The sequence below is a fragment of the Nestor notabilis genome, unplaced genomic scaffold (assembly GCF_000696875.1).
Source record: "Nestor notabilis isolate BGI_N333 unplaced genomic scaffold, ASM69687v1 scaffold12687, whole genome shotgun sequence".
Taxonomy (NCBI): Eukaryota; Metazoa; Chordata; class Aves; order Psittaciformes; family Psittacidae; genus Nestor; species Nestor notabilis.
This window is the reverse complement of record NW_009936104.1, coordinates 653-14301: the sequence shown is the minus strand read 5'-3', so window position 1 is coordinate 14301 and position 13649 is coordinate 653. Positions and strand designations below refer to the sequence as shown.

The 13649-nt window shown below is 37.2% G+C and overlaps 1 protein-coding gene across 1 annotated transcript in view; it reads right to left on the bottom strand.

The window, feature by feature from the left end:
- TXNRD2 (thioredoxin reductase 2) overlaps positions 1 to 13645 on the bottom strand; it is a gene marked incomplete at its 5' end in the record, with an annotated part of 31292 nt that extends 17647 nt beyond the window's left edge. The window contains 10 exons of the mRNA XM_010018175.1: positions 1691 to 1865; positions 4650 to 4741; positions 5127 to 5146; positions 8893 to 8963; positions 9469 to 9531; positions 10558 to 10636; positions 11404 to 11478; positions 11774 to 11918; positions 12843 to 12899; positions 13597 to 13645. Coding sequence (XP_010016477.1) covers positions 1691 to 1865; positions 4650 to 4741; positions 5127 to 5146; positions 8893 to 8963; positions 9469 to 9531; positions 10558 to 10636; positions 11404 to 11478; positions 11774 to 11918; positions 12843 to 12899; positions 13597 to 13645 — 826 coding nt within the window. The remainder of the gene's footprint in view (positions 1 to 1690; positions 1866 to 4649; positions 4742 to 5126; positions 5147 to 8892; positions 8964 to 9468; positions 9532 to 10557; positions 10637 to 11403; positions 11479 to 11773; positions 11919 to 12842; positions 12900 to 13596) is intronic.
- Between the last annotated feature and the right edge of the window lie 4 nt (positions 13646 to 13649).

Below are 13649 nucleotides of genomic sequence, written 5' to 3'. Positions count from 1 at the left end.
ATCAAACTAGTGAGTGGAGTCACATTACAACTGAGTTGCAATAGTATATCATGCTTATTTCGTTATAGTTAACATTAAACCAAGATTTTTTTCTTATTATTTCAATTTAATAGCTCTTTTTTCCTTCTTCGACAAAAGTAAACAAACTGACTTGACATTTCACAGGTGTGACTCCATCTCAGTGTACTTTTGCCAGAAAGCTTGAGAAAAATCAAATACGGCATTTAGAAATGCATGTTTTGGAACCATTTTCATCTCACCTCATGAATATTATTCTACAGTTTTCAGGGGTGTCACATCTCTACATAGCACAATCTTTTTTGCTCTTGGTAAGCACTAGTGTCTTTGATAGGTTCTGGTGAGCATAAGCCATTATTATAGGCTGTTTCCACAATTTATAGAAGCCCATTACATTTCTAAGAGAATAGTAATCATAGTAAGCAAAAGAAAATGTTTATCACAATACACAACCTGCTTTCTGTTTGGGGTATTAGGAAGATATAAAACTGACTTAACTAGGGGAAGGGGACAACAGATTTAGTCCACTGGACAAAATAAAAAAAGCTGTAAATGATCTGTTCCTGTTTCCTGTAATGGATCTATTCTACAATAAGAATTTAACTTTATCTGTTATTGCCACTACTCTAAACCAGTAATGTCAGATAAAAAGAATAGCATAAAAATGAAGCAGTTAAAGGAACTGATAAAGCTGCTAGCAGAAGTGATATTTCTTCTGCATCAGAACAGATATCTTGGACAGCAAGTTTAAGCCGATTTACTTTGTCTGTAAGATATCATCTGCTTGCCAAATATCACTACTACCTGTAGGCATCTTTTATTTACCTAGAATTACAGATATTCCCAAAGCTTTATAAGCAGAGAAGACCAAAGGTCTCCTATTCTGGTGGGCTTGCTGTTCATGTGAACCAGTGTAGGAACTGAGGGCCAACATAAAACAGAACAAAAAAGCAGCTTAGGGAGGCGATACAGAAAGAGTAGCATCTGACTCAAAGGAGACAAAAAAATGATTTAACTCCTGTTTCCGATGACTATGCTCATAGCCAGTTGTCACAAAAATTCTTCAAAACTGCTTAACTTAGGCATCACACATCAGTTCTGAAGGGTTTGATATGTGAAAGTTCCGATCCAGATTTCAAAAAGCCCTGAAGTCCCAAGGGTCCCTGCAATGAAATCAGATTTTTAAGGACAAGTACTTCTCTTTCTCTGAATTGGATGATGGCTGTAGAATAAATATAAGCAGTACAGTTTAGAAAATATCCTAGAAGAAATGGAAGCCTCTTGAACAGGATAAATAGGAACTTACAGCAAATAGCTTCATGAATAAATCAAGAGCGTGGACTTAGAGAACACTATCTACATCACAGAGGCTGCTGGAATTCATGCTCTCACCCTCTAGTGAATGTAAGGAAGGCTAAATGGTCTGCCATTTATTGCAGCTCATGCAAAAGTAGTTGCCACGGATTTCTTCCATCCACTGTAACTTTCATGTGTTTTTAGACTGGAAGTGAAGAAGTCAGGCATGCAAGAAAAGAATTAAAAAACTGTCAATGTTTATGTCACTATATATTTAATATATATAGAAAAAGGGAGGTCCAGTACAACATGATGAGGGGACTTAATTTGCAGAATGGAAAGCATTGCAAAGAAATGTTAAGATAATCAAATTTACCTACTGCCCACATGACCGTGTCAAAGCAATTGGTTTCTTCTGTGCCCAGGTCGGTATTTTTCCAGGTCACTTGCAATCTGTTGCCCTTCAATTTTTCAACTTTGGTTGGGAAACATCTCTTTAAAAATTTTGTGCCGTAAGATTCCATGTGCTCAGTTACTAAAGATGCCATTTGCTGTTGATAGGGGAAAAAAGAAAGTTATTCTTAGATACACAGTCATACAACCTTTTTAATGTAAAACACTCCTTCAGCTGTCTTCATGAAAACACAGTAAATACACCGCACATTTCAACCTTCTTTGTCACTCAGTTACTCTGTGTTGTCAACACAATTTATTGAGCTACTATGACCTGCAACTCCATTCCAAGAGGGACTTACAACTGAATATTCAAATTGTTTTTTTAAGAAAGATAATGAGTGAATAAACCAGTTGCTTTTAATTCATTTGTTGCTTATACAAAAAGGCATCTAGAGCACATTCAGTTTAACATTACCATAATTACCATCTTCTGGCAGCTCAATGAGAATTAAATACTTCCATAAAGCTAAGGAAGAAAAATATTTCCCTTTGCCATGACACCTGTCACTTCTCTGCAATGACTATGAATCACTAAGGTTTCCTGGAAAGTTCTACTACAAAAAGGAAATAATACTTTTGTCCTAAGAGCCTGTTTGAAATAATGCCACACCACAGTCAAGCAGTGAAGTGGTGCATTGACAGGTTTATCCAAAGATGTCATTGCTTTTTGGATATTTGAATGGTTCTGTTGTAATTCAGGTTGCACTTTGTCAAAGGATATGTTTATTACTTAAAGGATATTATCACAAAGCCACTCACACGAACAACTACATGCAAGCTCTCAGCTTACAAAACTTTATTTTGGAAGCTGGTATTAACCCATATGATGGCAACAGCAGAGTTCTGTCTCCTCAGAAACATGACAGCTCACTATATAGTGATCACTAACCAGTTTCCATCAGACTCAATGTGACTACAAACTGAATATAATTGTTTTATCTCTATTAATGCTTTCTTAACCTTGAAATGTCCATTGTGCTCTTCCTGCCTACAAAGGATTGAGTTCTCAGAGACAGCCCTACTGTGTTTTATGAAGTGCCACACACACACTCTTAACACTATTCCCTGCTTGCTTAGATCTCATGCAGTTACAGGTGTAGATTCCTTCAGTGACGAGTGCAAATCCCAACACACGTTCTTACACAATGTTTTGCAAACTCTGGTACACATGCCACTAGTTTTAAGGAAGCCACTTCAAAGTGGGAGTAGCTGGCATGCAACCAGGAGCTGTCACTACCTGCAGTGGTACTTGTCACTGCTCCTTCTAACAGCAATATACCCTCCTCAAAAACTCTGCTGTTACACATGAGAATGATTTTCCTACACACTCTGTGTGCAAAGAAGTTCTTAAAAACAAGGCCATTATTCTATCACACTTTCATCAACTTTGGTCTGTAAATGTTTTGCACTATTGCAATTAAGCATTTAAAAAAAAAAAATCTAATTCATGACACCAAGTTAACATACATTCATTCCCATTCTAAAAATACTATTTCCAAGGGGACAGTCTTCATTCTTGAAGCTGACATTTGCCAAAGCGATTTGAGAAAAAAAATTGTTGGAAACTTCAAGGAAAAAGTTCACTGCATTGGTGAGTGAAACCCCAGAACTCTCTGCATTTTAAGAACACGATAGAAACTTTTCCTTCAAAGTAGTGTTAACATCAAATCTTGGAGGGACAGAAGATTCACAATCACCTTTACCATACTCTCCCTACAGATCTAGGCACCAGAAGGACTAGCAGGCCATCAAAGAGATCCTCTAACCTGGAGACCAGAGGCTACAACCTTGCATCCAGTAATTTATCTTTAACCTAAACCTGCTATATTACCTTCTATTACTTCTTTAAGCAGATACGCTTTTTACACAAATCCTATACAAAACCTTCTTTGTCATTGCCTTTTCTTGATGTTATTTGTAATTATAGAATCACAGAATCATAGAATGGTTTGGGTTGGAAAGGACCTTAAGATCATCTAGTTCCAACCCCCCTGCCACGAGCAGGGACACCTCGCACTAAACTATGTCACCCAGGGTTCTGTACAACCTGGCCTTGAAAACTGCCAGGGTTGGAGCATTCATGACTTCCTTTGGCAACCCATTCCAGTGCCTCACCACCCTCACTGTAAAGAACTTCTTCCTTATATCTAATCTAAACTTCCCCTGTTTAAGTTTAAACCTATTACCCCTCATTTTATTGCTTTTATTCTCTTTATACAGGAACGGATTTCTGGCCAAAACTCTTTTCTGTTTTGTCAACACAATCATGACCATTTATACTTTTAAATAAAACTCCTCAAAACCTTTCCAAATTGTGAAATGCTTTTTTCTCTTTAAATTTCCCTGCCTGAAAGTTTTTGGTTTTAATTTTCTCCAGCTTAGGGTTGATAGTTCCACTGAAATCACTATATACTTGTTTTACCTGTTATAACTACCACTGTTTTGAAGGTGGTCAAGATTTTCAATTCAATTTTGTCATTACAAACTTTCATCTTAGTGATTTATTTATATTCATAATAATGAACTCCACATTGAACTACATGTTAAATATCTGAAACTCCTAGAAATTCAGGAGTAAAGAGATTGTCTAGTATTTTTTTAGTAGTGCCATTAACCCCTCCCTTGCTTCCCAACATTTTCAATCTTGTTATCAACTAGGTGGGAGAGAAAAAAAATAAAGAAAAAAACATATTTACTCTTCTGAGTACAGTATCAAGAGAGATGACTGGAAAACAAGAGCTAAAATTTACACAGTTTCTCTTCAGAAAGCACATACTAGGAAATGTCTGGAGACACTTTTTCTTTAGGAAACAAAAATAATCAATTATACTTTTTAATATATTTGCTACATAAGGAGATGCAAGATATTCCTTACTCACCTGATCAAACCCACGAAGTGGGATACTTCTCATCATGACTGTAGTGTCCAATCCAATGCCCGTTAAAAAACCAGCACACTCAAGTGAAACATCTAGTGAAGCATCAGTTAAGGAAATAAATAGAAACAACAATTTCATCTCAATGCAACATAAAAGGGTAGTGTATACTAAGTGGGCTTTTTACCTAGAGATAGCAAGTTCTCCTCTCTCAGACATCTTCAGCTTGCTTTTTTTGCATAGAATAAAACTCCAAAGCCTTAGAATATTTTCCTCATAGATGACATTGGTTTAAGATCCTGAGAATTTATCCTCAGTTGACCTTAATTCCCATGATGTTACTGAATAGAAAACTATTACTATTCTATTACCAACTCATCTACGTGGCATGAGCAAAGGAATTCTGAAACCTGAGCTTTCATAGGAAGGACAGCTATGCTGCTTATAATCATAAATCATCACAGCTTTTTCAAAGGATACAGCTGGCTCCGACAACCAACCTGTTACAAGAAAAGAAAAAAAGAATAAAGCAGTGAAATGAGCTTTTGCATATCTCTGCAAAATCAAAAAAATAATTTTCTGAAGTATGTGTAGCTACAAAACTACAGGTTTGAGGAGTGGATTTAGTGGTGGTATTGGAAAGAAAGAGCAGGGCTTGTCCACTCCAACAAAGACAGTGCTATAACATGTGGGCTTATTTTGTTAACAGGATAAAAAACATAACAGGATTTTAAGACATAGAGAATTGGTTTTATATTGTAACGAGGTATTTAAACACATACTCTGAAAGACAAAGTGAAGAAAGCCATGAACAACTCAAGAGAAACCAGCAAGGTTAAGAAGTATCACAAATATTTCAATTGCTTTGCTGGAAACATCTGGAGTGGACATTGACAGGTTTTTCACACAGTGCCTGTTGCTGCTGATGCCTCACCTTTACAGCACCTCAGCACCATTGCCTCCAAGACAGTGGGCAACATATAAACAAAGAGATGTGCAGCAGTCTTGCTGAACTTCATTGTATCTCAAAATTTCTGGAGGTATCTTATTTATTAAATACATATTTTTAATTATTTTTAAGAAAACTGACACTCAGCTGCCAGACATGCTGCACTTACGTTTCTTTCCTTTTCATGTGTTATGCAGTCTTATTAAAATCTCACAGTTTGGAGATGCATTCCACATAATATTTCCATTTACAACAAAGTCTTTTGTTACATTGAACTAGGAAAAAAAGCACCATTACAGGACTCACCTCAATGTTTGGCACATTTTTTCTGTTTACTTTGGGGTTTTTTTGGTTTTTTTTTTTTTTAAAAAAAGGTCTCTCTAAAAGCCATATTCAAAAGTTAAAAAAAGAACTTTGGATTTCGGCGTATGGAAGAAGTAGTTTGCTAACTGTGTTTTGGAAAGCGAGACATTTTAAACATTTACTTGAATTTAGAAATCTACTTAAGTATCAAAATACAAACTCAAAATCACAAGGAGGAACAAATGGGAAGTATCAAACTGTGGCCTACACATCCCACACAGTTCTGTATTCTGTGTTTTGCTTGATTCCTGGCTGAAGTAGCATACACTAGTGTGGTGCTCCACAAAATAAACATAAACCCTTAAATCCATGGAAAACACACACAAACTGAAGGCTAACATAAAGTGGTGCATTCATTGCAGTCCCTTTATGAGGAGGTATCATTCACCAATTTTAACTCAAATTTACAAAACAATGATCCTTGCTCCACCCTGTTACCAGGAAAACTGCTCGTATATATGCTCAAATAGACAGAAATCTATTTCATAGAAGAACATCAAGAACCTTAGAAAATTCAAATATTTTATATGTGAACACGTATAGCAACTAAAAGCAAATGTTAGAGGCACAATGGAGCTCTGCAGGCAGCTAATTTGACTTCTTGTTTTAGCCCTGCCACTGACTAGCCACACATCCCTAGGAAAGTTATTCTTCTACAACACTGCAAGACAGACACAAGTCAAATACTTAGAAACCTCTTCATACACAGTCTATCCTGTGCTGACAGCAGAACAAAAATAGTAGACGAAACACCGGCTTGTGGCCTATATCTTACCCTAAACGAACCTGCACCACTTCCTAATTATAACAGAGGTGCTTTTAAACTTCTGAGAACTGCAGTGCAGACATGGGGGTTGCTGCTCTGTAAGCCCCAGGGATTGCAGAGTCAGTATAACACGTTTTCTCACAGAAGACCCTAGATAACATCTATCTATCCTATAATAAAAACATACAATTTCTGAAGGTGTACAGAGAACAAGTTGAACTAAAGAGATTAAAATCTGCTGGTCTGGATTTTACATTTGGCAAACAATTTAACATAGTAGGAAATACATTTTTCCACCAGCATTTAAAAGAGCATCTGATTCATCTGCGAATGGATGAGCACCCTCTCTTTTAGCATGTAGCTCCTGGGAAGTGCTGCAAAAAGCCACATGCTGCCTATAAAGAACTATCTAGCGAAGATTAACAGGGAATAGAATGAGAATATCTGTAATTTGGACATATGTTTGCTCTTCTTTCTCATTAGATGATAACTGGATGCCAGCTGGCACTCATTCATAGTATCAGCACCACATTATTCACAATTTCTTCTACAGAGTAGAGGGTTCCTGGGCATTTTCAGTGTCTAATAGTAAAGTTAAGAAAGCAGAACATAACCTCCTTCACACCTGCTCAATCTCTCATTCATTCTGAATATATTTCAAGGCATCTTTTCTTATTCACTCTACCAAAAGCCTTCATCTCAGTAGCGAGAATTTCTTCACACTGTTTGTATATCTAAGGGACTTTTAAGTTGGTTAATGGTTTGCTTTCTTTTTAATATGAATAACTGCAGGACTGACAGTTCTATAACCCCCAGGCATGTAATTTGTAGCTGAGATATGTCCATTTGGAGAGGAAGAAAAGAAAGAGTAAGTACAACAGAGCTCAGACTAAAAACAAAAGGTGTTAAACTGAACCTTGGGAATATTTATAATAGAAACAAATCTGACAGAAACAAACCTTCAACAACTCCCTCCTTCATTTGCTAGGACACAGCCTGATAAAGCACAGAAATGCTACTGTAGCCCCTGCAGGCTTATTTTGACTAAATCTCAGGAATGCAACATATAAACACTAGACTCCCACATTACACTGTTACAACTTGCATTAGCAGCAACTGGACAAAAGCCACATTTTCACAGAAACATCTTACAGGGATAAATCTTATGTTTAGTTTTTGTGGGGGTTTTGGTGTTTTGTGTTTTGGTTTGAGTTTTTTTTAAATTCCTCACATAAATCACGCTCTCAAAATTCAAGAGGTGACTGATAGACTACAAACAACAGCAAATTTACTTTCCTTTTCAAACTGCACCAAGGAGCCTTGTTTATCTATTTGATGTTTAGCTTAACACAGTGCATTTTTTATATTAGAAAGTCACAGCCATGAATGGTAGCTTTGTTTTCTTTCAAAACATCAGTATAACAGTTTCAGTTCTCTTTCTTATATATACTTTGTTTTTTCTAGAATTGATCAATAGAGAAAAGGGGGGGAAAAAGTACTATCTGACTTCCATGCTAGCAAATGTGTAATTCCTATCACAATTATTTGCATCAGGAAATTGTCCTGTAGTGCAATGTTGACTCAGAATCTTACTGTACTATGTGCTGTGAGAAACAAAGACTATGGCATTTTAATATTTCCATTAAAAACTATTGTTTAGTATTTCAGTTAAACAGTAGCTCCCAAGGCATAAGAAAAGGCAAAAGTAACCCAATTGTCTCCTCATATTTTCTTTTGTTATCAGAACTGCCACCAGTTAAGAGTGCTGGAGTTTCTTTCCTAATTGAAGAGCGATGTCATACAGACCCGTAGCAAGGAACAGAGACAGCACAGCCATCGTTTAAGTTTATGCTGCCCTCTTGTGACTTCCACGTATAATTGCTACAGCAAACAAGTTGCCTTAACCCAAGCTGATGAAAGTTCATACTTAATTTGATTTTAGAAGGGAATTTTCGAAGGGGGTGGTGGTGGTGGTGGTGGTGGGCACTAATTAGTTACTAATGAAGTTTGGCAATATGATGTTGACGCATAGCAAAACAAATTTTCAGAAAGAAAAGAGAGGGACAGAAAAACTGGTGTATAAAAGGCAATTTCAAACATTTTTCACCTTGCCATGAAGAAAAAGTACAAACACCAGCATCTGTAAAGCCCATGGTAAGGTAACTTACGTTTTTCCAGGAGATTCTTTTAACCAGAACAAATCATCACTTGTGATTCCATACTCCAGTGCACCTGCAATCTGTGATCACACAGGTAAGATCTTGAATCTACAATGCAAGTCCTGGCAGCAAATAAAGCTAATAGCAACTTGGACTGAAGTATGGCCAGTAGACCAAGGGGAATAAATCTGGGGTTGCCCAGATATCCAGTCTTCATCTTTGGAAATTTTCAAAACCTGACTGCAAAAAGCCCTAAGCATGATCTGACCTTACAGCTCACTCAATAGCTGACCCCAACCTCCTTGAGCAGAAGGTTGAACTAGATGACCTCTAGAGATCCATTCCAACCTGAATTATCCTGCAGCTCTAAGCAAGATCAATATACTTAAACTGATGCAAATTGTTTTCTATGGAAATGTTTTTCTGAAAAGCCTTGCCTTTATATAAAAGACAATTTTTCACACAAGTTCAAAAATCTCTCATGTCTTACTTTATAATTACATTCTTTATCCTGTAAATATTCATTATCATCTGCAACAAAACCAGTAAAGCCATTGGATTTGTTAGATGGCAAGAGTAACTTACATGTGTAGGATACTTTGGTCTTCCTCCAGTAGCAATGACAATATTTTCTGCAGTAACAATAGTCTACGAACAAACATAAAAAATAAAAATCAAACATTTGAAATAATTTTATCTGCCTTTATATTTTATGTATGTACAAGAGTGCTAAATGAGAAGCTGGCACTATCACATGCTATTTATAAGACATAATAATCAGCAATGCACTAAAAAAGGATAAACTAAACTCCGTAATAATAATCTAATAACTAGAATATAAACTAATACATGCAGGTGTTTCTCCTGCACATTCTGTATCAGTTTTTGGTTTAATATTGGTTTGCAATTGTTCCTACACTGGGCAAGATTCTGATGACCACTTGGAAGCAACAGTTGTGCAGAAATGGCAGCTTTTTTAAATCAATTTTTGCTTAGGACAGAACACACAGAGATCACAGCAAGTGAATTCTCTCTCTAGGGCCTGGAGTTAAGCTACCTCCAAAGCAGCATGTTCTCAGAAGTGCTAGGCATCTACCCAAAAAAACCTGCTCTCTCAAGCTGGTATTAACCAGTAACAGTATATAATTCCCCTCAAAAAGGTGCTAAAATGCACTTTCAGTCTCTTGCAGAAATGAGCACCATTCTGTTAGGCGACCCAGTTGCTTGAAGCTGGGCATTTGGTATAATTGCCTCCCGCACACAGTTTTGTATTAGAAAGCTTACAATACAGCCAAAGAAGAAAAACATCTGAGGCTGATCTAATGCTCAGAGCCGTAAGTAGATGATAGTCCTATTCACAAATCTGTAAGCATCTACCAAAGCAGTAGGACTCTGACCAAAAAAAAAGAAAATAGTATTTTGTCTCAGTATTTCCACCTGCAGAGAAAAAGTAATGGCATCTCACAGGTTAGAAGCTCAGGACTCAGCAGGCAACAGACAAGTTCATAAACAGTGCTCCTGGTGGAAAATACAAACCTGCCACACCATAACAATATTCAATACCTAAAACAATTTGTAAAAGTACAGTCTAGCTCCCCATTGATCTGAAACCCAACACATGAAGACATGAACTATTTGAAGTGAATGATACTCGTTCACAGCACAGCACCTCACCTCTTTACCTGCTTTTGTTAAACCACGGATTGTATGCGCATCAGAAAAACTTCCTTTCATGTTGAAATATTTCACCTTCCTGTTTAGAAGAAAACAGCAACATAAATGCACACTTAACAATGAATGTGAACGAAATACAATCAGCTACTTTTTCCACATCTGAAGTGCTAAGAAAGATAGCAAACTGGCAAGAAAAGTAAAAGGAAGCAAGCATCTTATTTCATAGGATTGTTTGCAGCTCTGTCACATAATTTGCCACTTAATTCTTGTATCATGGTTAACTCCTCCACACAGCAGAGTACCTAACCTCACAACATGCTTTCGGATCAGGTTACTGACCTCTTCAAATGATACATTTTCCACAAGCCGTAGCATTGGTATCTATAACATTACTAACATAATGCTCATTTGAGAGCATACAGTAGTGACTCAGCAGCAGTCACAAGACTAGTACCTGTCAAATTAATATACTATTAGATTAATAATTTCTCTATAAAAGGAAATGCTTGCTGAAAAGCTTTCTGCAGTGAAAGAAAAAATCCCCAGCTGCTCTGGTATAGTGGTATCTGTGGGCTTGTATGACACATAAATTTTCATGGACAAGCTTGAAATTACCTTGAAAAAATTCTGACTGCTTCATATTAATGCAAACCCTCTTCAGATTAAAGAGAGCATTCCGTGATCACTAAACTGTTGTTAGAAAGCTTTATGGTAACTTCCAACCACTATTGCCCAGAAAAAAATACTAGCTCTAATGAGAAACTCCAAAGGCAACTCAGCAATTCTACAAAGAGAAGAGCAGCTCCTTCCTATGAGAAGAAATAGGAACTTGAAAGTTTTATTTACTTGTCTTGTAGTTGCACTCTGTGTCCCCAGTTCAAGGATTTCACGTAATTCTGAACAGCTTGTGCCATCACAGACCTATCACAAAACAAGAAATTGAACATGAAGTCGTGGTGTCACAAATTCAGGTTATGCAATTGCTAGATATTAAGAATGCTCCATAGTACTTTTTGTTATAAAAGTAAATTATCAAATCCAAGTCACATACCTGCCCTGATAAACCAGTAAATACAGACTTGTGTTTTAAACAAGGAGCAGTCTAAAAAGCTTCATGCAAAATTAATTTACTTAACTGTCCCTAAGTAAACACCAACTGGAAAAAGTTGTTATGCATTTGCAGCACATAGGAGTGGATATGGGCAATAATCTTTACCAGGTATGATGAACAGGTTGGGTTATATTCCAGCCATAGTGTTGGGCATCTTTAAGGGCACCCCTTAAAAGGGCTGCTTGATGCATAAGCTTTTTAGGAATGCAGCCAACATTCACACAAGTTCCACCAAGTCCCCATTTGGTTCCTTGGAAATAAAAAAAAAAAAGAAAGGAAAAGTAAATGCATCAGGTTAGTGTAACTTAATGTAGTTGGGTTACTTAGAATTAGGTTGTTCATGCAATTAGTTAAAAAGTTCTGAAACAACATACAGTTTATTATCTCCTACAAATCAGTTCCTAACTCTGCTTGTGTTCATTTGTTTTCTTCTAAAATTCAAAGCGTCTCAAGATGTTTTTCAGAGCTCTGAAGATCCAGTTACTACACATTCACAATATCTGAAGAGGGTCTACAAGGATGCTGGGGAGGGACTTCATTAGGGACTGTAGTGGTAGAACAAGGGGTAACGGCTTTAAATTTAAACAGGGGAAGTTTAGATTAGATATAAGGAAGAAGTTTTTCACAGTGAGGGTGGTGAGGCACTGGAATGGGTTGCCCAAAGAAGTTGTGAATGCTCCAACCCTGCTGGATTTCAAGGCCAGATTGGACAGAGCCTTGGGCGACATAGTTTAGTGTGTGGTGTCCCTGCTCATGGCAGGGGGGTTGGAACTAGATGATCTTAAGGTCCTTTCCAACCCTAACTATTCTATGATTCTATGATTTGCAGATCTTATTTTACATATTGTACATGAACAGCCTCAACATGACAAAATTTATAGTTTTTAGAAATCATAAATGACACTTTGACAGAATATTCTTACATATTTAAGTCCAAAGTCTACTACACGTGGTAATATCAAACACTGCTAACAATCTTAATGTGCAGGGGATGCAGGCAGAGCTGGGACATCACTGGAAGGAATGAGCAGTACAATCCTATGCTTAAGGACTTCTACTAAAAGCTAATCAAGCAGGCTGGCTTTGGCCACTTTGCTGCCTGGAGCAATATGTTCACCTAGGCAATCGTCTTATACACATTTCCAAATATTATCCTAGTATTTCTCTTCCATACCTTGTGGAGAAGGTTCCACATAATCCAAAACAGCCACTTTCCTTCCAAACTGAGCAGCTTTAAAAAAAAAGCAAGACAAGATATTCAGAAGAGGGAAAACCACACAAACCTAAGTATTTTTAGTAGCACAGGTACAGACAGAGAGTATAGGAGATGACAGCTGCTGGTTTTTACTGTCTAACTTGAGATGCCAGATGAGGGACCCAGGCTGCCTATGTAGTCAGCAGATTCTCCAGAAGGCACTTAACAACCCAGACGAGAGCCTGCAGCTTCCACCAACCCCCAAAATGCAGTTTGACCCCAAATGAGACGTTTAAGGAACCTGTGGGTTCTTGAGCGCCTTACATTGAGTAACAAAGAGGGCAGGGCTCTCTACAGCAGTTAAACAATCCTGGAAACAGTCTGAAGAGACCGTTGTTTTAACACATAAATAAGAAACAGTACAGTTAAAAAATACAGTATCTTGGAGGCACTCAGAGTATTTTGCAATAACAGTCAAATAAAAGCTTGTTATATCTTCCCGTGACAAAAGAAGAAATATTTTTTTAAAGGTTAACAGGAAAGACAAACAAGACCACCCAAGGGTGTGAACTAATTTGTAGATTAACTGTGGAGCTGAGTTAATGATTAACATGCAGGGACTGAAGAATAATGCGTTTATTAAAAAGCTTTAGCATTACCAGTAACACTTCTCTTAGTTTTCATAAACACTACTTAAGCTAAAACAAAACTCTTGTTATTTACACATACAAACCTTCTTTTGCACACGCAAGGCCTCCAGACCCTCCACCAATCACCAGAAGATCA